Below are 24,832 nucleotides of genomic sequence, written 5' to 3'. Positions count from 1 at the left end.
GTTATTGACTTTTAAATTACCATAAAAATGACACGACAGTCACCTAATATAGTAGGGTAAAAATCCTGCAAGAGCTGATTTAATGAGTGACACAATTTATTAAAAACTGTCTGTAGACCATATTTTAAAAGTTATTACTAAATGCACAAAACCAGTTTCTCCCTTCTTAGCAGAATACAAAATACCCCTGCAATCTTCAATATATCATTGGACCACTCTGCAAATTCCTTTTTCATGCTTGTTGCCAATATAACCTTTAGCCGAGTTCTGTGTTTAAGTTAATTAAGTTCCACTGTGCCGTAACAAAACGAAAAGTACTGAGTTCTCAAAAAGACTTTTTATCCTTGATGTGCCCCGGATATTTATAAGGCACCAAATCATTTCCTTGCCTCTAAAAAATCTGCCTTTCCCTTGGCAACTGTTCAGCATTCTAATTGGAATAAACACATAGACTACTAATGCAAACCACTTAAACTTGCAGTCAGTTTTGAGAAGATAGCTTGAGGGATCATGTTTTGGGCTACAAAATTAGACCAGGGAGGGGGCTCCAGTGATGACCCTATCTTATGCCCTTAAGGATACAGACTAGTATCACATCTGAATATTATTTGCCATGGTTTTTTTTTTTCTTACTACAGTTTCTAACAACCAACCATACACTGAGGGATAGGTTAGAAAAAATACATTCCAGAATATTTCTCTTTTGCATGGAATAAATAGAAATATCACTAGTAGTTTTTTGTCTGCACTTTGCTTCTGTTTCATGGCTGCCACAAAAATGATAGATGGTCATGAAACTTGAAAATAGAGGAATTATGCTAAATTAATATCATTTTTTTCTTCACTCTGGAAAAACATCTCACCCTCCACTTAACGTTTGTTTTCTGCATACATGAGAATGTCCCCAGATTCCAGAATGAAAAGTCTGCATACGTATTTTGGTTTTCTGTTTAAAATCACAATCTGAGATGACATTCCAATGTTAGGATATAAATCAAAACTGCATCACTTACTTAACATAAAATTTTACTAATTTTCCCATTAGTAAACATTACTGATTATTTTTAAAAATTAACCTATATTTTTTCAGATCAATTTCTTCTAAGTTCTTTACCAGTTTACTTGCTACCTATGTGATAGGATGACCACTGTTGTCTTTAAAACCCCTGCAAGTCCTACTCTAGAAAATATTTTGGGTCATGTTTAACATGGTGTGCAAAATGGGCATCGAACTACAGAGGCAGGCAGCATGGCTTGCCACTGACTCTCATGGATCCTGATCTGTGCCTGGTCGAGTGGTCTGAAGCATCACTGTGTGGATCAAGAAGCATGGCCATGACCCACTTGAACGACCAATCGTGTGAGGCTCTAGGCTGCTGACTTACAGGTCCATATTTGGTGACACAGACACACTTTCTTTGCTGAGCACCTTTAAAGAGATGGTTCATGATAACTGTCATATGTTCATTTAAATAGAAAAAGCCCTGCAATGTGCAAAGGACACACACATACTTTCCCATGAAAATAAAACTGCTCACAAAATTGCTATGCCTCCTTGCACAAAATAAGACACAAATAACTGCTGAGTCTTCTCTGGGAAGCTTATGTAACCTATATTTACAAATGTTTTACTCTGAGGCAAACAGCTTGAGAATTTAGTAGACATTCTCCAGAGTACCCCCCAATTTTTCCCACTGTGATAGTCTGGCTATCAAAGAACTGAAGAAAGTACCCTGCTATCCATTACAGCCCCCAACGCCATCCGATTAAAAAAGTGGCAGATCTCAAAAACTAAGAATTCAGAGCTATGGCCAAGAAGAACATTAAATAAACAACCACTGCCACCAACCTTTGGTTGGGCCTCTGGCGCTGTCACCTTGACGACTTTGTTGCGATTTATCATTTGCTTCACCCATCTTTCTACTTGGACGTTGAATTTCATGAAAACCACATAGCCAAAGTAAGCTGTCAAGAGAAGCAAGCTCTCCCACCACATGATAAAGTTATCCAGGAAAAATATGATCAGCATGATTAAGTCAATGATGTAGAAGGACACATCCCGAAAGAGCGGCCACCATGTCAGGTTTAAGATTTCTCTGGAAAACAGGGCGCACATGCCAATGACAAAGAGGATATTGAACACCGCTGAGCCCACGATCGTGCCAATGCCAACATTGCTGTGAGCAATAAACACCCCTATGAGAGACGTGAAAAGTTCTGGCGCTGAGCCCCCGGCAGCCATGAAGGTGGCTCCAGCCACATCATCAGAGATGCCCAGTTTTTCGGTGATGACAGTCAACGAGGGAACAAAGAACTCATCACAGACAATGGCTAAGGCTATGAACATGTAGATCATCCCAATGACATGGAGAATGATGGCGCCTTTTCTTCGTTGCTCGAGGGAAAAGATGTCTCTGGGGTAGTCTCCTTGGGCATGATCTGTACTATTCTCAGATATGCCTTCCTGAGAAAGAGCTGGCTGTGGAGTATAATCTCCAATCTTGTCATTTAAATCTAAGAGAGTTCTTTCGTGGTAACCGTGTGCTGCCCCGGGGCCACTTGCACCCCTGGCCTCTCCTGTGCTCTGTGTCTCTGTCTCAGAAAAGGCACTGATTGAAAATGGGACAGTGCTAATGGCTACCAGGCCTATGAAAAGGCCTAGGATTCGAATCAACTTGAGTTTTTTCCTGACATTATAATGTCTCCTGCAGCCAGACGGTGACTTATCTGAATACCATTTCTCAAGGAAAGAGATGGTGGCGCTTTGGTGCAGATCCATCCTGGGTCTTCTGGTGGATGTGATGGTTCTAAATTTGTAGACTCAACCAGATGGTTCTTTCATACTTTGCTTTGCTTTACAGGTAACAGTGCTCGTGAGGCGCTTCCACAATCAGGGATTCTTAGGCTTCACAGGAAATATTTTCAACATTTATGCTTAAATAAAAATAAAAACAAGGATACGTGAATCATAAAATCATGCATTTTTTTTAACAAAATAATTTAGCAGATATGAAAAAAATCCTATCCTATAGCCAGCCATGGGACCTTGGGTTAAATTCCTTAATTCTTCTGAACTTCAGTTTCCCCATTTCAAAAATTAGGACAATGACAGCACCTACCACCAAGGAATGCTTTGAGGATGATTTAAAAGATATGAAGCATTAAAAGTAGGATGTGACATATTAGGCACTTATTAAAATGTGTGTACAAAGGCAAACATTTGGGTAAATACATAGACTACATATTTGTGTGTGTTAAATAAAAAAATGTTATAGATGTAGATGAAAATCTCTGTTTATCCCACCTTAAATCATGTAACAAATAACATCCCAGTGCTCAAAAAGGTATCACTTCCTTTAGATTTATCTACATATTTGACAACCAAACCATTGCCTTTTCTTTTGTTCCAATTATATAATTCCAGTTGCAGGCACACTTTTCGGATTTAATCTGTCACTTGGAAAGGGCTGAGTGCTGGAGGATCAGCACTCTTTTTCTGGACACTTAATACTCTCAGGCTCTTATTTTTCATGAAAACCCTCTCCTGTATATCAAATACAGATAAGAAGCCCTTTAAAAATTTAAGTTTAAAAGAATGTTCTGATGATGTGAACAAACTGTCTTCCCTAAATATCTAGATATTATTTTCAGCTAAAGCTTTAAAAAAAACAAAAAACAACCTTCAGTCATATTTAAAATACACAACTTGGTAAATCAAACAATTCCTAACAAGTAGGCTATTTCAAGAGATCAAATATGTATTTCATAAATAATATGCACGTTGCAGTAATACCTCTGTCCACAAAAATCTGCCCAAAATAGCCCCGACACTGACCCTCTAGTAGTTTAGACAGCCAAGCAGTTTTCATTCTCAGCCTCCACAGAGAAGGGTGAAATACCTAGATAGACAGTTGACATTCTAAAGATTCCTCTTTTTAATTTCTTTAAAAAACGGTTTTGATTGGGGGTGGGTTTCTTGTATCAACGATTTCATTTTAGAGGCATTCGCTGAGATCATCTCAGGTGTAAAGCAAGCTAATTAAACATGCGCCAGTTACACATTGAGATTAGCTGGAACTCAGGTTTGCAGAGGGAGCCCAAACCAACCTAGGCTGAGATGCTGTTCCTCCTGAGATAAACCTAACCCCGCACAGATTCCCGGCTGGCTGGCAGATGTCTATGCTTAGCGTGAACGATTAAGCGACTCACTGCGCTCCGGGGATTGTCACAATGCTGGGCCGGGGCAAACGGCACGGACGGACTCAACTCCCAGGGTGCGCTATCGGCTCCAGCCGGAGCCTGACTCGACCTGCAAACCCACCGCTCCGCTGCATGCGAGCAGCCTCCGCCGGCCAAGTGCACCCCCAGCTACGCCCGAACTTTGCCTTGTGTGGTCCCAAACTTTCCCTGGTGGGTTCACAGGAAAATAAAACTAAAGGACAGACGCCTCACTAGAGAGCCGGGAGCTGGGATGCAGCGTGGGGAGGGGCTTGGCCGGCATCTCCCAGAATCGCTGGTGGGTAGCTGGGGAAGGGGAGCGTCCCTCTTAGCGCCTCCCCGACAGCAGGCCCCCTACCCCGAGCCGGAAGCAGGGCGGTTTGGGTGGGAGAAGCAGGGGGTGCTCAGAAGCCGCACCCGGGAGCTGAGAGAGTTGGCTAACTCCTTTCGGGGCCTGGGGCGCCCACGTCCTCCGCGAAGCCACCTGTGAGTCTGCCGCCGGATGCACGCCATCCGGATCCAGGGACCCCGACCTCTGCGGCCCCCGAGCCCGGCGGCTGGTCTGGGTTCGGCCGCCCGCACTTACCGGGATCCGCCAGGAAGACGCGCACACTGCGGGGGCCCGAGCGCGGCCCGCCGCTCCGGTCCTCCGCCTCCTCGCTCCGAGGCCCGGGCTGCGGCTCGCACTCGCCGCCGCTCTCGCCGTCCGGGGCTGGGCTCGGGAGGAGACTGAGCCGCCGCGAGCCCCGCGCGCCGCCTCTGGTGCTGCCTGGCCCCCTCCGGCCCCTCCCTCTCGCCTCTGCGCGGGGAGCGTGGCCGCAGCGCGCTCGGCTCCCGCGCCCTCTGCTCCACGCCTCCTGGGCGCAGAGGCGACGCCGGCTGCGGTCTCTTAGATTTCTCCGCAGTGGGGACAGGGGTCAGGATTTGCAGACGGGCAAGGACGAAGAGGAGAAATCATACAGGTCGGTGACGCGCCTGACTCCTTAGACCTGAAAGTATTGCCAACTTTGGGGTCATCTCTGCCAGGCCCCTTCTCTCCAATTATCTGCAGAAAGTGACAGCAGTCACATATTTCTTTAGGAGGCGATGTAATGTGTGATGATGGTAAAGACGATCACTGAAAAGGCAGGGAGGCCTGCAGGGTTGTGTGTCTGGGCCCAGGGTTTGTGAAGTCTCGGCTTTGGCTGGTTGGGACCCTGAAGGATCATTAGTCTTGCAGGCTGACCTTTAATTTTGTGGCTGATGAAGCTGAGACCCAAGACTGTCATTTTGAGTCATAGACAGCGTTCATACGCTGGCCTCTGGACTTCGTGCCCAGTGCTTTTCCCTGCCCTGTCAGGAAAACAAGACCCCCTAGACCACAAGACATTGAGTCAGGCTTGTTGGGGACTGGAGGCAAAATCTGGGCCGAAGAGTGGGCGAAGATGAGACAGACCGGCTACTGGCGGAGGCCCCATTTACCTGACCCTGTGATAACCGCCAGAACTGCCAAGAGATACTCACTAGGAGAAACCTTTCATCAGACGTTTTCCCCTCTCCTTACCCTCCACCCTCTTCCTATTTTCCACTTAGGGTTTCTTCATGCTTTCCTGGGACTAGGGGAAACGTCCGTCGTATCTGGAAAATGCACCACCTTTGACTTTGGGTAAAACTTTATACTCAGACCTCTACACGTCCCTGATAAGTCAAGAGAAACCTTGAGAAATTTGAAATCTCTTTTTCTCCCACCAAAGCCAGGCATTTAAGATTATTATCTTGCTAAGGATTTAAAGTCTTATTCTGGAAGTCATTGTGTGAATTTTTAATATTTGCCTGTTATTTTGGAAGATTCCAGACAGTTACAAATAGGACAGTATAATGAACCTCCAATGGGGCCATCAGCCTCCTTGAACAACAATCAACTCACTGTCAATCACATTTCATTTATACCCATTTTCTCCATGCCATCATTTTAAAGCAAATCCCAGATATTGTATCATTTTAATTGTAGATATTTACAGAAATCAAGGAAGCTATCAATCACTTCCAGGTTATGTCAGGAAGACTAAGGAATCGATTGAAATAGGCTCCCCCAGACAAGGATGGATCAATCTGAGCACCAAAAATTGATAATAATTGGAATTGTTTCAAATGTATCAAGTATGATTATATCTGTAAGTTCATAATGATTCTATAGTAACTTGATAGGTCACTGTTGATGGGTAAGAAGGAATGAACTCATTATTTTCAAATTGTTTTAGAAAAAAGAAAACAATCATGGATTTAATTTGCCTTTTCCATACAAATTGGACTTCAGGGTAACCAATTGTGCATGTGTGCTAAGTCCCTTCAGTCCTGTCTGACTCTTTGCAACCCTATGGACTGTAACCCACCAGGCTCCTCTGTCCATGGGATTCTCCAGGCAAGAATACTGGAGTGGATTGTCATGCCCTCCTCCAGGAGATCTTTCTGACCCAGGGATGGAACCCAAGCCCCCTGCATTGGGAGCACAGAGTCTTAGCCACTGGACCACCAGGGAAGTTCCACATCATTGGAATTTTTTTACAGGAAGAAATAGCTCTAGAGTTATAGTGACAATAAACAACTTTACATTGTTTTTGACTTGACATTTAGTCTAAAGGAAAACAAAATTCTACTAAATTTTCTTAAGGGCAAAGTGGAAGAAAGAAAACTGAGTGAGCCAGGGAGTTGTGGGCAACAAAAGTAAAGATGAAGTATTTATATTTCTTTGTCAGTTTAACCATCTCTTTTTTCCCTCTCTTCTGACACAATAGTGTTTTTCCTACTTTCTATTATAATTTCTGGCTTCTCTGTTATCAATATCTATAGACAATAGAACATAAATGAAGGATTCAATTGTGCACAAAAGCAGAGTTCCCAACCTTGACTGTTGTTAAATCTTAGAATCGATGGGTGATAGTTTTAAAAGACCCCCGACAATGACCTCCTTCTTTTCCCCTTATTATGAGCTCCTTGAGGGCAAGAATCAGTATCATGTATTTTCCAGCATCAAGCACAGTGCTTGACATCCATTCAGCATATAGCTGTGAAATGAATTAATGAGTTGCAGCAAATGCAGTTCATTTAAGGAGAGTGGGCCAATCAAAAGGGTACAGGTTATGCGGCAGTAACAAGGAGCTCAGAAAATCACAGTGACTTGAAACAACAAAGGTTTCTGTCTCTCATTCACCCTACCTGTGCTCTGTGAATTTTGCTGTGTCATCTCATGCCTGTCTCCAAGTTGGTGACTATCTAGAACACTGCCAGTTGCTGTCACAAAGAAAAGATACATGGCAAATCTTGTACTTGCTTCAGTTTGGAAGTGATGCATTAAGGCTACTCTCACTTCACTGACTAAAGCAAAAAGCATGGCCATATCTATCTTCAAGGAAGCTAGAAAGTACAGTTGCACTATGTGATTGGCAGAAGAATGGTAAGATTTGGTGGTCAGCACTAATGACTGCCATGATGGAGCAAAAAAAAAAAAAAAGAGAGAGAGAACTAACATTTATTATGCACCTATCATGAACTAGAAGTTTTCACCTGTCTCTTCTCAATCTCATGAGTTTTGCACTATTACTATTCCCATTTTATAGATCAATCAACTGAGGCTCAGTGAGGCTAAGTAGCTTGCCAGTATTAAGCAGCTCTCATTTGTACCCAATATTGGCTCCAAATTCCACATTCTTTCTGCTAATCCTCACTGTATATGACTGAAGTTTTTGGTCCCTGCCTAAGTAACAGTAAACTGCCTTTTTCTTATGGGAATTACATGCTTAGGTGATTCCAGCGGATTTTTAAATTTTATTTATTTATTTTTTTTACCACCAGCTGGTCTACAATCTAGCATAACTATCTATTTTCTAAGAGGATCCATTTTGCATAGTTAAAAGTAAAAATAAATATCAAAATAAAAGCCCAGTGTGCTCTAAAAATGTTCTTCTCAGGTCTCCAACCCTGAGACGACTTTGTTTTCCTTTGCATTTGGCTCATTTTTTGGCCGGTGGCTCTCCCCTTCCAGTTCAATGAGAACCATAAAAGCAGAAAAAAAAATACCTGTGGGGTTAAGGGAGGCAGTACAAACTTCTTTGCTTTTGACAGTGGTTTCTGCAATAGCACTTAAAGCAACACACCCAAATCGTTGCTCTTTCTTCTCTTCTTCCTCCTCTCCTCTTTTTCTTCCATCTATTTAGGAAATGAGAAATGATGAATGCCTATTATTTTTACATTAGAGACAGAAATATTTTCTAGGCTTAAATGCTCAGGAAACACAAAAATTGAATTTCTCTTTGCAACACTATCTCAGCTCAGGGCTCCTGGGCACCAAGGTAGGTGTAATGTTGAGGCAGGGTTCAGAGGAGGGTGGGAGCACAGGCCATCCATCAGTTACATCAAGCAACCTGCAGTCTAAAACTCTGGCTGTCTTCCTGATTCCTGCAGGGCCACATGAGCAAGGAAATAAGGATAAATAATACTGGTAAAAGGAGATACACCGGGGAACAGGCCTCGATTCAGGACAGCCCATCCAGAGGGCAAGCAAGGAGCACTTCTTTCTAAAAGCTCAAAAAGTTGTGCTCCTGCTGCTTTCCTCCTTAAAGTTCATTCTCTCTTCACCTATCTCTGACTCAGAATTCCAGTATAAAGTTCAAATATTGGAATGGAAGTGTGCCTTGAGCCAGTAGGAATATGCTACTGTATCCTTGGTTTTGAATACTGAAATAAAATACTTGTTTTAGTCACTTCTAACAAGTAGTATGAATGAGTCACTAGTCTTTTTCCCAGCTCAGGGGTCTCAAACTATTCAGTTCGGCAGCACCCAAACCCTCCATATAATGAATGCACGTGTGTAGTGGGGAGGGGTCCTAATATCATGGGAGCACGCCTCCCCTGGTCTAGTACTAGGACTCTGTCCATAAATCTACTTGGTACTCAAGCTCACCATCTCCCTAAATTAGCCTTTATTGCTAAAAATAGTGATCATTTCTCTATCATTCCACCTGACAATCCTTTTTGCTTATTTCTCAGTTTGTTCAGAATGAAAATGGAAGACAGATGACATATAATGAATTCCCTAAATACGCAAAAGATTAGGCTGGCCAAAAAATTCATCTGGGTTTTCTGTAACATCCTATGGAAAAACCCGAATGAACTTTTTGGTCAACCCAATATTTCTACATTGCTCATAACTCCTGCTTCCTGGTCCCTAGCGATGAATCATTTTCAAAGGTTTTGTTGTCTTATTTTCTTTTCCCCCTGGTATTTATCACAATCTTTTGAGTTAGTAGGATCATTTTGTTATCACAAGATTTTTCTGATTTGAGTGTTAGCTGTTAAATTCATATTACAATATTCATATTACAATATTCACCACCCCTGACCCCCAAAGCCCTCATCTCTACATAACCCTGTCCCCAACCTTTCAATATAGCCATGTCGCCCATTCTGAATAAATGAACGTTCACATCCTTTAAGGAACACATTTTAAATTATGCAAACATAATCATCAGTTGAGTTGCAGAGTATACTAATTCACTTCACACTCTCTGATAGAACTGTACATTTCCCCTCAGTATTTTTAGGTGGAGGGAATTTCAGTTATCTGCCAGTTTCGTGTTTTCCCCTTTAGGAGACATCAGTCCTGGAGCCCTGTGCCCTCCTGTTGCCACATGAGCCAACAGCTGCCCAGACCTGCTCCACGGGTATCATCCTGGGAATTCTCTTTGTGTTGAGAGCCCTGTTTCCTCAATCCTCTTTTCTTCTTTACTTTCCCTGCTAACTGGAGCACAGCCTCCGGTGTCTTCTGTGGAGTCCTGCCCCAAGGCCACAGTGTAAGGCCTTGCATCAAGGCCACAGACATGGAGCCCAGAACCAAGGTCACCTCCAAAACTGACTGAGCCTCTTTGTAACCATTGCCAAAAGCCCCCATGATTATCACCAGCAGGCTTCTCGATCCCATTTTAGACAAAAATGCCCACCACAGTGCTCACCCTATAGCACCTTAACCAATCACCTAAAGCCAGCCTTTCAGCAGGAATTTTCTTTGTTTTGAGGCTGCAAAAACTAACCCGTGAAAACTGTCGACTTTCTCTAGTGGTCAGCTGTACTTGCAGTGCCTACATTATCTGTGCTCTTTGTTCTTAATAAACTCACCCCTTTCTGCAATACTTTGTGTTTGGAAATTCCTTCCCAACTCGAATTCTGACTGCCACATCTTCAGAAGGGGACATGGGAGAAATCTTGAATGCTTGTGTGTCTGAAATATCTTTATCCTCCTCTTATGCTCTGTTCAAAGCCTGGCTTTGTGTAAATTCTTGGGTAAGAAATGATTGTCTCTTGGAATTTTTAAGGCACTTATTTCTTTTCTGTCTTTGATGTTTCATTGTTGCTGTAGAGAAGACTGATGCTGTTCAGATTCCTTGTCCTTTTTGATGGAATTCAGTTTCTTTTTTTTTTTTAATAAAAGAAAATAATGTTTATTTAAAAATTCCTTCACACGTGTAAAAGAATGAAACTAGACCACTTTCTAACACCATACACAAAAATAAACTCAAAATGGATTAAAGATCTAAACGTAAGACCAGAAACTATAAAACTCCTAGAGGAGAACATAGGCAAAACACTCTCTGACATACATCACAGCAGGATCCTCTATGACCCACCTCCCAGAATATTGGAAATAAAAGCAAAAATAAACAAATGGGACCTAATTAACCTTAAAAGCTTCTGCACATCAAAGGAAACTATTAGCAAGGTGAAAAGACAGCCTTCAGAATGGGAGAAAATAATAGCAAATGAAGCAACTGACAAACAACTAATCTCAAAAATATACAAGCAACTCCTACAGCTCAACTCCAGAAAAATAAATGACCCAATCAAAAAATGGGCCAAAGAACTAAATAGACATTTCTCCAAAGAAGACATACAGATGGCTAACAAACACATGAAAAGATGCTCAACATCACTCATTATCAGAGAAATGCAAATCAAAACCACTATGAGGTACCACTTCACACCAGTCAGAATGGCTGCGATCCAAAAGTCTACAAATAATAAGTGCTGGAGAGGGTGTGGAGAAAAGGGAACCCTCTTACACTGCTGGTGGGAATGCAAACTAGTACAGCCACTATGGAGAACAGTGTGGAGATTCCTTAAAAAACTGGAAATAGAACTGCCTTATGATCCAGCAATCCCACTGCTGGGCATACACACTGAGGAAACCAGAAGGGAAAGACACACGTGTACCCCAATGTTCATCGCAGCACTGTTTATAATAGCCAGGACATGGAAGCAACCTAGATGTCCATCAGCAGATGAATGGATAAGAAAGCTGTGGTACATATACACAATGGAGTATTACTCAGCCATTAAAAAGAATACATTTGAATCAGTTCTAATGAGGTGGATGAAACTGGAGCCTATTATACAGAGTGAAGTAAGCCAGAAGGAAAAACATAAATACAGTATACTAACGCATATATATGGAATTTAGAAAGATGGTAACAATAACCTGGTGTACGAGACAGCAAAAGAGACACTGATGTATGGAACAGTCTTATGGACTCTGTGGGAGAGGGAGAGGGTGGGAAGATTTGGGAGAGTGACATTGAAACATGTAGAATATCATGTAAGAAACGAGTTGCCAGTCCAGGTTCGATGCGCGATACTGGATGCTTGGGGCTGGTGCACTGGGACGACCCAGAGGGATGGTGTGGGGAGGGAGGAGGGAGTAGGGTTCAGGATGGGGAACACATGTATGCCTGTGGCGGATTCATTTTGATATTTGGCAAAACTAATACAATTATGTAAAGTTTAAAAATAAAATAAAATTAAAAAAAAAATTCCTTCAGAATGCCAGGAAATATTAGAGGAAATTGATATTACTAAATGAGTAAGACGATCTAAAATACCTATTTAAGAGAAAAATTACTTTCTCAATCTTAACCCATAATATTCATACCAAAACATGCAGTAATTGTTCTTTTAATTATTTTCCTGTCTGTCTTTTCTCTCTCTTTTTTTTTTTTTTTTGAGAAGATTTTAGACCCATCCCATTTCTCACAGTATTGTAAAGCTTCATGATAATGTTCCCTGGAGTGGATCTTTTCTCATTTTTTTTTTCTGCTTTAGAAACTTATATATATGTCTGGGAAAATTACTTTTGTGTATACTTAAAAAATAATTTTATTCTCTTCATTATCTGTGCTTTTTTGGTATTTCTGTTTGATTTTGAAATTGCTTGCCTGATCCTCTAAGGAAGATATTTTTTCCCTCCATTTTCCAGCTCTTGAGAGATTCTTGGTGTTATCATTTAACTCTTCTAGTATTAAAAAATTTCAGCTTATTCCATTTTTAATTTTTAAAAGTTCTAGTTTGGTCTTTGCACATTTCTTTTATGTATAGTTTCCTGTTTCTATTCCTTAGGTCAGTTAGCATCTCTTCTCTCTTTGAGGCACTGTATGCTTCATGAAGCCATGGGCTTTTTCTGCTTTGTTCACTGTTTATGGTTCAACATCTAGAAAAAATGACTGCCCAGTATAATAAGCATTCAATAAGTATCTTTGAATGAGTGAGAATATTTATTATGCTTATTGCAAGTTTTCTTCTTCTCCCTGAAGTTTCAGTTTCCTACAAGTTCCTTTTTGCTATTTGTTCTGCCTTATTTATCATTTCACAGGCCTTGGTAAAATGGTCTGCTTGGTATCTATTAATAGCTGAGTAAGACACTAAAATGCTAATTCAAAGCTCAAGGGTTTTACTCTATGGTAATCAAGTGGGGCCTCAGCCATTCCATTGCTGGAAGCACAAGGGTTAGGATCTCCATAATTTAACTTGGGCTGATCCACTTCTCCATAGAAGAGTTCTCAAGCTCCTGTCAGAGCTATTTTTTCCTAGTGGCTGGTGTTATGAGAGCTGAGCTAGAAAAGAGGTTGGAGGAGTTTCATTTTTCAGTTGATAGACTTTAAGGTAGCTTACACTTGACCATGGTTTTGCTCAATATCCCAGACAACCCTGGGTGAGTTTCTTCAATGGGTCAACCTCAGTCTTTTGCCAAGCAGGAGGGGTTGTCTCCTGGCTATACAGGATGGGGACAGGTCTTTAAAGATCTTATTACTTCTTTAAGATTTTCAACCAACCTTCCTATTTTTAGCTCCATCCTATATCCCTGCTTAGTTGGTTTTCTGTTGCTGCTATAACAAACTAGCTTAAAATTAGTGTCTTGGAAAAACATATATTTATTACTTTAAAGTTCTATAGGTCAGAAGTCCAGTATGGTCTCACTGGACTGAAGTCAAGATGTCAGCAAAGCCCCTGGTGTCAGCAAAGACCCTTTCTTGGAGGCTTGTGGGGAGAGTATGTTTCTGCTCATTCAGATGTTGGGGGATTTAATTCCATACAGTTGTAGGACTGAAGTATCTTGTTTACTTGATGGCTGTCAGCTGGGGTCACACACAAAAATCTTTTTGTGGTTCATAGTGAAGGCTAATAGATCACAGATGTTTTGTGTTTAATCATTTAGTTTTATTCGGTCCACTTTGGTGCTACAAATCTGCTTAGAGAGAAGGAGAGAGTCCTTCTCTCTCCTCCTTCACATTCCAGTTTATTTGTGCTGTGTTCAGTTGTTCAGACATGTCCGACTCTTTGTGACCCCATGTAGCCCGCCAGGCTCCTCTGTTCATGGAATTTTTCAGGCAAGAATGCTAGAGCAGGTTGCCATTTCCTACTTTGGGGGAATCTTCCCAACCCAGGGATCAAACCTGCGTTTCTCACATCTCCTGCATTGGCAGGAGGATTCATTACCAGTGAGCCACCAGGTAAGCCCCCGGTTTATTTACTTGATGCATTAGGTTCCTTAGGCTGCCAAAACAAATGATCACAAACACTGTGGCTTAAAACAACACAAATATATTCTCTCACAATTCTAGAGGCTAGAAGTCTGAAATAAGGTGTTGGCAGGGCCATGCTCCCTCTGAAGGCTCCTTTCTTACTTCTCAGCTTCTCTGGTGGGTCCTGATAAACCTTGGCGTTCCTTGGTCTGTAGCAACAATACTTCATTCTCTACCTCTCTTCCCCGTGACCTTCTTCTCTGTGTGTCTTTCTGCATCTGCTCCTCTTATAAAATCACCAGTCATTGGATTTAAGACCCATTCGAAATACAGGATGATTTCTTCTTGAGTTCTTCATCTAATATTTTCAAAGACCAAATTTCCAAGGAAGATCACATCCCTAGGTGTCAGGTAGACCTGAATTTCAGGTCTACATTTAGCCTACTACATGTGAAGTTAAGAGTCCAGGTCTGAGAAAATGAGAAGGTTTGCCCACATCCTGACCACTCCAGCCCTGCTGGTTCTATGTGAAATTGTGGTACTAAAGTGTATTGTATTCTTCTCTGTTAACCTGTATCTTCAAGAGATTAGATTTCTCATGCCTTGCCATTTATTTTAAGGGAGTATCATTGAGCTCAGAAACATTATCTATTACTTTAAAAAAAAATTCTCCCTTCATTTTCCCAATATCATTATGTTTTGCAGAAATTCTTTTATCATTGGTGATTTGAGATAGAGCCATATCCTGGGTTCATGGTAGATGGAAGCGCCTCCACTGTATGACTTTATTTTCTTGTTAATTTGGAATTTGAGCGGGACAAGTGAGGAAGTTATGTATTTATAGTATTACCTTTATAGAAAGACTACTTTTCCCCCCAAAGAGCTACATAATATCTTGTGGATAATTTATTGAACAATTTCCCTATTACCCTATTATTTTCCAATTATAAATAACACTGCAGTGGACAGTATCATACTTGTAACTCAGTGTGGACACTCTTGTTTACCTTGAAGTATGTTTCTTATTACTGGGAACTCGTGTGTGTTTTTCTTGAAAGTGGATTGAGGAGGTTAAGTCTTCTCTGCTGATACTCTTCCGCGAATGTCTTCACTTCATCCAATAACCAGTGGATATTCTATCTTGTAATTAATTCACTGGTAAGCCAATGGGCTTCCAGTCCTGTCTTGACTAAAGTCTTTAGCAAAAGTATTAGATTTTTAAATTCATGCACCTATGGTCAATTAATCTATGACAAAGGAAACAAGAAGATACAACAGAGAAAAGATGGTTTCTTCCATAAGTGGTGCTGGGAAAACTGGACAACTACATGTAAAAGAATGAGGTATAAACATTCTCCAGAGAAGGCAATGGCACCCCACTCCAGTACTTTTGCCTAGAAAATCCCATGGACGGAGGAGCCTGCTAGGCTGCAGTCCATGGGGTTGCTAGAGTAGGACACGACTGAGCGACTTCACTTTCACTTTTCACTTTCATGCATTGGAGAAGGAAATGGCAACCCACTCCAGTGTTCTTGCCTGGAGAATCCCAGGGACGGGGGAGCCTGGTGGGCTGCCGTCTATGGGGTCGCACAGAGTTGGACACGACTGAAGTGACTTAGCAGCAGCAGCATGAACATTCTCTAGCACCATATACAAAAATAAACTCAAAATGGATTAAAGACTTAAATGTATGGCTGGACACTATAAAACTCCTAGAGGAAAACACAGGCAGAACACTTCGACATAAAACTGCAGCAATATCTTTTTGGATGTGTCTCCTAGAGTAATGGCTTTCCAGGTGGTGGAGAGGTAAAGAATCTGCCTTTCAATGCAGGGGACATAAGAGCCACGGGTTCGATCCCTGAGTTGGGAAGATCCCCTGGAGGAGGGCATGGCAACCCACTCCAGTATTCTTGCTGGGAAAATTCCATGGACAGAGGCTCTTGGCGGGCTACAGTCTGTGGGGTTGCAAAGAGTGAGACATGACTGAGCCTGCACACACTACCTGGAGTAATGGAAATAAAAATAAACAAATGGGACCTAATTAAATTTAAAAGATTTTACACAGCAAAGGAAATCATAAACAAAATGAAAAGACAGCCTACAAAATGGGAGAAAATATTTGCAAATGATGCAACTGACAAGGGATTAATTTTCAAAATGTGCAAATAGTTCATATAATTCGGTATCAGTAAAACCAAACGACCCATTCAAAAAAATGGGCTGAAGATCTAAATAGACATGTCTCCAAAGGAGACAGAGATGGCAAACAGGTGCATAAAAAAGATGTCAACATCACTAATAATTAGAGAAATCCAAACCAAAACTACAATGAGGTGTCACCTCACACTGGTCCAAAAGCATGCATGAGAGCTTAGTTGCTTCAGTGGTGTCTGACTCTTTGCGATCCTATGGACTAGAGCCTGCCAGGCTCCCCTGAGAACAGCCATCATCAAAGAGTCTACAAATAATAAATGCTAGAGAGGATGTGGCAAAAAAGGAACCCTCCTGCACTGTTGGTGAAAATATAAATTGGTGCAGTCACTGGAGTACAGTATGGAGATTCATGTATACCTGTGGCGGATTCATTTTGATATTTGGCAAAACTAATACAATTATGTAAAGTTTAAAAATAAAATTAAAAAAAAAATTAAAAGTAGAGTGCCGGGGTCCTGCCCCGGCTGATCCAGGGTATTCGAAGCGGGGACGGCGTCGGCGACCTATTTATTTAAATATTTTATCAAAGATATAAAGAGTAATAGGATGAGGATAGCTCAGTAGGAAAATTCAGTGGAGAAAAGAGGCTGAGTGGCTTGGTTTACGCGGGAGACCAATAAAACTTCAAGACAAGAAGTTTGCACCACTTACGTAGGCCGCAGGCGTCCTTCCGTTCTCCCGAAGGAGAGGAGACACTGAGGCCTCCCCGGTCGGATCTTAGAAGCCCAGGCATAATTAGTAAGCATGGTGGGTTCCGCGCTCCAGATGGAGACTCAACCAGAGTGAGAGAGAGAGAGCGACATGGGGAGACCAGTATTTCGAGAAACTGATCCCAATTCTTTATTTTCCAGAGTCTGTTTTTATACACTGAGATGTTATACAAAAGTCACGTGGGGACAGCAGTCCTGACTTTTATCAGAGTCAGGTGCTTCATACAAATGTATACAGAGGTCTTAGGGGTGTTACATCATCTTCTGGCCAGGGGGGCCTGCTGACAATTTACGACCCTCTCCTTGTGACAGCGGTCAGTCAACCAGGACACTTATTTCTCCAGGGGTGATTATTCTCAAAACAGACGCCACCCAAATATAGTTACATTCCTACAGGGTGAGGGTGTAGTGGGTTTTAGTTAAGGAAAGAATTTACTTAGCCTAAGGTCTAACGTGATTAATATCAAAGGTTAATACTTATTTCTTCTATATATTCATTAATGTGTGTAAGGGCAGGGGATGTGGAGATGTAGCAACAAACATTGGCTCAACAAATGAAAAACCCTTCACCAACACAATTTCTAATCAGCCCATTATACTTATACTAATAGTTTTCTAACTTTTCTAAGGAACCTGTTTTTAGAAGGTTTAAAGCATCTCGTGCCTCTCACAGTTGGGAGGCTGTGAGCAATCACATGTGGCCAGACAAGCCTGTCAGGCAGGCCAGAGAACCTTCAGAGGAGTTTGTAGGTTAAAACACTCTTATCACGCCCAGGAATTATTATTAACTGGAGCTCTAGGTTAACTCCTTCTCCGAAAGAGGTGGTGGGGGACAGCCCCCCGTAAAGTCAGAGATGTAGGTGAGAGCACAAAGTAGTAAAGTAGGCAGGCTCTGGTTATGGTGGTAGACGCTCGAGGATTTCCAGGGGGACTCCTGAGGCTCGATCCCGCCTTTGCGTATGTCGAGCCTCCTTCCTCATGACCTTTGTCACGGGCGGAGTACCTCACTCTGGCCCCCAACAGTAGAGCTACCATATGATACTGTAATCCCACTTTGGGGCAGGTATATGGAGCGACTTTCCTTTCACTTTTCATTTTCATGCATTGGAAAAGGAAATGGCAACCCACTCCAGTGTTCTTGCCTGGAGAGTCCCAGGGATGGGGGAGCCTGGTGGGCTGCCATCTATGGGGTCACACAGAGTCGGCCACAATCTGAAGTGACTTAGCAGCAGAAGCATGGAGAACACTGTAAGTTGAAAAGATATGTGCACCCTAGCATTCACAGCGGGAGAAGGCAATGGCATCCCACTCCAGTACTCTTGCCTGGCAAATCCCATGGACAGAGGAGCCTGGTAGGCTGAAGTCCCTGGGGTCGCTAAGAGTCGGACACGACTCAGCAACTTCACTTTCACTTTTCACTTTCATGCATTGGAGAAGGAAATGGCAACCCACTCCAATGTTCTTGCCTGGAGAATCCCAGGGACGGGGGAGCCTGGTGGGCTGCCGTCTATTATATATATATAATGGAATACTTCTCAACCATAAGAAAGAATGAGATAATACCATTTGCAGCAACATGGACGGACCTAGAGATTATGATACTAAGTAAAGTAAGTCATTATTTTGAAAAATCCAATTCTTTAAAAATCCTTAAAAATAATAGGCAGTTTTAGGCATAAATATTTAATAGAATTTCAAAAAAGAATACTATCAATATGGATACATAATTATAATCTATGTTTATAATTCTGCCTTGTTCAAAACATATCTACTAAATGAAAACACTTCTTTTTGGAAAACATATACCAAGACAATAAAATTTCACATTATTGATGAAGCTTCAATTGTTCTATGTAAACATACATAGAATAATTTCCTTTAAATGAAAAATTCAATACTTTGAAGAGAGAAGGTTTTTTAATATTGGGGAGCTGATGTAAATTAAGACCTGAAATGCTATAAAAGTTTTTGTGATTGATGTCAGAGAACACATATTTCAGTGAAATATACTGACATAAAAACCTTACTGAATTTTTATATAGATGTGCCAGTGTAATGTTAATAGTTTTTAACCACAATTTAAAAAATATTCTGGATATTTTAATTTGGCCCTAAGCCACCTTATTCAATCATTTCTGGGTGATGCAATTAAAGTTATAAAGTAAATGTTTTCTTTTTAATTGTATATTTACTTCTATTCATCAAATAAACATTAGAGAGAGCATTTTGGAAGAGATAGAAAATAAAATAATGAAATTAGGGAAATATTTACATCTCAGTTGGCAGCTTATAGTGCTAGAGCTAAAAAGCAGTTTAGAAATTATGTCATTGTTACAAATTGTGAAATGAGGTAATTGAATATTTGATAAATGAAGAAAAATAATTTTTGAAATGCATTAAAGAATTGAGGTTTTAAAAAACATCTTTACTGAGATATAATGCATATGCCATTAAATTCATTTTAAAAACATACAACCGTTTTTAGTCAAGGAATAATTATATTTAGTGAAGAAGAAATTTATTGATGGTGGACTGTGGTCTGAAACATCTGATGTTGTGGAAAAAATAGGGAAGTGTTAATTCTACAACTTTGTTCTTTTTCAATATTGTTTTGGCTTTTGCGTCCCTTGCATTTCCATATGAATTGTAAGACAAGCTCCAGCTCCTCAATTTCTACAAGGAAACCTTCTGGGATTTTGATAGGGATTGTGTTTAATCTGTAGATCAATGTGGAGAGTACTGACATCTTAACAATATTAAGCCTTTGATCCATCAACATGTGAATTCTTTCCATTTATTTAGGTCTTCTTTCATTTCTTTCAACATCGTCTTGTACCTTTTCAGAGTATATGTTTCATAACTCTTTTGTTATATTTAATCTCAATTATTTTATTCCTTTTAAAGATATTAGAAACGGAATTGTTTCTTAATTTCATTTTGGGATTATTCATTGCTAATGTATAGAAATACAGTTAATTTTTTATCTTATATCATCCTGCAACCTTGCTGAACGCATTTATTAGTTTTAATAGTTTTAGTGTATTCCTTAGGATATCCTATGTGCAAGATCATGTTGTTTGCAGAAAGTTTTACTTCCTCCTTTCCAATCAGGATGCCTTTTATTTATTTTCTTTCCTAATTGCCCTGGTTAGAATCTTCAGTAGTATGTTGAATAGAATTGGCAAGAGCTGGCTTGTTCCTGATCTCAGGGGGAAAGTGTTCAATCCTTCACCATTAAGATAATGCTAGCTGTGGGTTTTTCTTAGATGATTTTATCAGATTTCTTTCACCGTTAAATATAATGCTAGCTGTGGGTTTTTCTTGGATGGCTTTATCAGATTGAGAAGACTCCCTTCTAGCTTATTGAGTTTCTTAAAATCATGAAGTGTTGTTGGATTTCATCAAATGCCTTTTCTGCATCTATTAAGATGTTCATATGGCTTTTGTTCTTTATTCTATTGACATGGTACATTATATTAATGATTTTCAAATATTTGGAGATTTTATTTTAATAAATGATAATCTATCAGATATTGTAACTTTATAAGAAAGAAATGTGTCAATTACTAAAGCTGACATAAACTCCCATAGTGACTGAACACGTACCAATGTATTATTCTTGACACCTGTCAACAGTGTGATAGAGGTGTATCATGCTGTCAATAATGGAATAGCCCTGTAGAAAGCCCACCTACATTTCATGGACAATATTGACAAGTCTTGACTTTGTCATTTATCATAATGAATTACCCTCTTCAGCTGTACATTTTGGAGAAGGCAATGGCACCCCACTCCAGTACTCTTGCCTGGAAAATCCCATGGACGGAGAAGCCTGGTGGGCTGCAGTCCATGGGGTCGCTAAGAGTCGGACACCACTGAGCGACTTCACTTTGACTTTTCACTTTTATGCATTGGAGAAGGAAATGGCAACCCACTCCAGTGTTCTTGCCTGGAGAATCCCAGGGACGGGGGAGCCTGGTGGGCTACTGTCTATGGGGTAGCACAGAGTCGGACACGACTGAAGCGACTTAGCAGCAGCAGCAGCAGCTGTACATTTAATAAGGAAGCTTGTGTTTTACATTCAGGTTGTTGATAAAATAATAGAATAAAACAATGCCATAGACTGACATTTCCTGTGCTGTTCTAGAGACTGCTGTTTAAGTTTACATGAATCCATTAATCAATACTTTAATGTGCTGCCATTCTTCTAATAAGAAATCCACCCAACAATGCTATCATGCAGAGAATATTACTTCATCTTATCAAAAATACATCTTATGAGACTTACTGAAAATGAAGATATATATAGTTAATTACATTATACTGTGTTTGGTGAGGATAGGCACTTTGTTACCATTCTAACAGTAAAAAAAAATTAAGAGAAACTTCACTTAAGTAGAGTTGGGAGACCAGAGGGGACACTGTCATGCCCTGCAACAATAGCAGAGCCCAATAGAAAGAAGAAAGACTCCTCTTCTTTCCTGGCAAGGACTCAGCCAATGAAAAGACACAGACTCTTTGTTTACTCCCAACTTCTTTGCCTCTCTATTAGAGCATTCTCTTTTCCTTGCTCTGCAGGGACTTGCATGTAGCTCGCTATGGTTGCAGACCCCCAGTTGCAATTCTCTGCCAATTCCAAATAAACCCGTCTTTGCTAGAGAAATATCTGGCAGTCTGTTTGTTTCAGTTTACCATCCTCAAACCCTTGAACAATGCCTATCACATAGAAGGCTTTTAGTAAACATTTGTTACATGAGTGAATGAATTAAATTCCCTGGTGTACTAACCTGTGTGTGTGTGTGTGCTTAGTCGCTCTACCATGATTGACTCTTTGAGACTCCATGGATTGTAGCCCACCAGGCTCCTCTGTCCATGGAACTCTCCAGGCAAGAATACTGGAGTGGGTTGCTATGCACGAAGATCTCCTGAAGATCTCCAGGGGATCTTCCCAACCCAGGGATTGAATCCAGGTCTCCCACATTGCAGGCAGATTCTTTACCATCTGAGCCACCAGGGAAGCCCATACTAGCCTATAAGAACCAAAAAAGGGAAAACAAATTGTTACCATGATAAGTTTTAGGTAAACCCATGTGTTCAAATACATCTAAATTATGAGCTTGACAATTTTTTTCACTGTTAGGTCCAGGTATTATAAGGTCTGAAGCTCAGACATTTTCATAGGCCTGTGAAAAACTTCATTAGGCCAACTTTCAATGCCAACTTCGTTATAGGGCCTTAGCAGAGCCCTGGACAAGTGTGGGTCCCTGAGGCTTAAGCTGTGTTAGCATCCCAGTAAACTATCTTATCTAAACTCTCACAGTGGGTTGATACTTATATAATGAATGAATGAATGAAATTCTTTCTTTTTCCTCCTAAAAATTAAAACTTTTTAGTTGCCTCATTTCAGTTTAACTTTGGATGTTAAAGCATATGAAATTAGAAAGGGCATGCTGTTTATCAAATATTAAGATAGGGCTTCCCTGATGGCTCAGTGGTAAAGAATCTGCCTGCCAATACAAAAGACACGGGTTTGATCCCTGGTCCAGGAAGATCCCACATGCTGCAGAACAGCTAAGCTTATGTTTCACAACTATTGAGCCTGTGCTCTGGAGCCCAGGAGCCACAGCTACTGAGCTCGTGTGTGGCAACTACGGAAACCCGTGTGCCCTAGAGCTGTGCTCCATAGCAAGAGAAGCCACCACCACGATGAAAAGCCTGCACACTGCAACTGGAGAGTAGCCCCCACTCGCCACAACTAGAGAAAAGCCCACATAGCAACGAAGAGCCAGCACAGCCAAAAACAAATAAATAAATGAATTTTTAAAATAAAGTTAGGATAATTCAGACTAAAGAACATTACTTAATTCTATTTTTAAGATTAATTATCTGGGGAAGTCATAGCAAAAGAACAATCCTGAAATTTAAAGTTTTAAGGAACATATTGAAATCAAGCAGGACCCTGTGGATCCCCACACCCCATCACCCCGGGTACAAATCTTTTCTGTGCCCCCCATTTCTTGTTTGTTGGAAAGAGATTTCAGCCTCCTAGAACCTCCCTGAGTACCAAAGGACGGATTCGAATAGCTGCTAATCAGGAGAATGAGGGAATAGAGAAACAAAGGAGGAGCAATCAAGACATAATGGTGCAGCAATGGGACAGGGTCCCAGTTCCTCTTCAAAGAATATACATGATGACAGATCTTTGGGAATTCCCTGTAGATTCAGCAGTCAAGACTCCAAGCTTCCAGGTTTGATCCCTGGTTGCTCAATGGTAAAGAATCTGCCTACAAGGCCAGAGACCCAGGAGACCCAGGTTCAATCCCTGGGTCAAGAAGATCCCCTGGAGGAGGGCATGGCAACCCACTCCAGTATTCTTGCCTGGAGCATCCCATGAACAGAGGAGCTTGGCAGGCAACAGTTCATAGAGTCCTAAAGAGTCAGGCACAACTGAACATGCATGCAGGTAGGGAACTAAGATCCTGCAGCTGTGCAGTGGGGCACACACACACACACACACACACACACACACATATATATATATATATGTATATATAAACTATATATTTATGTATAGTTCTTTTACAGGAATTAAGGCCCCCCACCCAGGTGGAGGGTAGTTACATCAGGCTGAGCACAAGAGTCCTGGAACACGGCCCTGTTACCTCACCAATCAGAAGAAAGTCTGCACACATTGGAAGATAAAGAAGACTCTGACCGCCTTCCCAAAATGAATAATTGCAATTAACTTTCCCTTTAAAAATTTTCATGGTTGAGCAGAATCTTCGAAGTTGGTTCCTAGACATGAGTCTCCCTTCTCTCCAGGTTGCCAGCCTCCTTAATAAAGTAGCATTTCCTTTCCAACTGTCAGGGGAGTGTAATTTCCTCGGTTCTGTCTCGTCACAACAAAGATTTGAAGCAATGGACATTAAAGCCCTCGGAGCATCACAGCTCTCAGACAGTCCATGTTATAGTTCTCTGACAGATCAGTTTTATTTAGAAAATAAAGAAAAATATGTCATCAAGGCGTGGGGGCATGCCCACCCAAAAGATGAGAAAGAGAGAGAGAAAGAGACAGAGAGTGCACCCGCAGGGGAGAGAAAGAGAGAGAGAGACCCCGGCCCTTTGGCTCCTCTTTTTATATGCTTTTTTCCTCCCCCTGGGAACTTCCCTATGTAAATTGGGCTAGCCAGGAGTGCTGTTTGTTCTACCTGAGGTCCTCACTCCAGTCCTCAGACCTTTCTTTGTTCTATTTTCATGGGCTTTTCCCTTCCTTGTCTTTTAGCCACCACCATTCTGGACTCCTGTTTCCTATTCTAACTGCCTAACACAACCAACACTTGTCTCTCAAGTACTGACTTTCCAGCAGCAAGCAGCTGAACCTGAGTTCACTAACGTAGTGGAATCCCCAAGGTGTGAAGACTGGGCTTACTGTGGAAAGAAAATGCAGATCAGGAGTAGGGGCTTGACTTAAGCCGTTAACTAGGTGTATGACCCTGACTAGGTCCCTCAATTCTATGCATCTTCAGTTTTCTCACCTGTCTGGACCAGAAAGACTCTGAGATTTTTTTCTGCTCTGAATTTTGATGCCTGTTTCTACATAGAATGGATTTGAAAATTCATTTTGGTAATTGTAAAAATCAGAGTTCCAAACAGATCCTCAAAGAGAAATACAAGGGAAAACGCTAGTTTTACATCATGTCTTATATCTCATTTGAGATTTTCCTTTATAAATAAAAAGAAACAGAAAAGGAACTTAAAGTGTCTCTGTTACTGAACATGGATTTGTGTGCCCAACACAGTGAGGCCAAACTCTGAAATGTTAGAGTCTGGAGTAGAAAATCATTTATTGCAGAGCCAAGCAAA

At 41.1% G+C, this 24,832-nt stretch overlaps 1 protein-coding gene and 1 pseudogene across 6 annotated transcripts in view; one reads left to right on the top strand and one right to left on the bottom strand.

The window, feature by feature from the left end:
* Positions 1-5,180, bottom strand: part of SLC24A2 (solute carrier family 24 member 2) — a 292,853-nt gene extending 287,673 nt beyond the window's left edge. For 4 of the 5 annotated variants that reach the window (XM_086414937.1, XM_086414940.1, XM_086414939.1 and 1 more), the window contains exons 1-2: positions 4,805-5,180; positions 1,850-2,934 (exon numbers count right to left, since the gene is read on the bottom strand). In XM_086414937.1, coding sequence (XP_086271063.1) covers positions 1,850-2,779 — 930 coding nt within the window. In that variant the 5' untranslated portion in view covers positions 2,780-2,934; positions 4,805-5,180. Of the gene's footprint in view, positions 1-1,849; positions 2,935-4,209; positions 4,339-4,804 lie in introns of those variants that run through there. The other variant, XM_086414938.1, reaches the window with a different exon arrangement.
* Positions 4,623-24,597, top strand: LOC147366836 (uncharacterized; annotated as a pseudogene). Its single transcript, XR_015169493.1, has 3 exons — positions 4,623-5,180; positions 5,791-5,863; positions 23,555-24,597. The product of XR_015169493.1 is annotated as an uncharacterized LOC147366836 (transcript).
* Positions 24,598-24,832: the final 235 nt, after the last annotated feature.

The sequence above is a fragment of the Bos grunniens genome, chromosome 8, assembly GCF_055505025.1.
Source record: "Bos grunniens cultivar Pamir isolate PY7600 chromosome 8, Bosgru_T2T1.0, whole genome shotgun sequence".
In the NCBI taxonomy this organism is placed as follows: domain Eukaryota; kingdom Metazoa; phylum Chordata; class Mammalia; order Artiodactyla; family Bovidae; genus Bos; species Bos grunniens.
The sequence above is the reverse complement of the archived record's forward strand: the minus strand, read 5'-3'. Positions and strand labels throughout refer to the sequence as shown.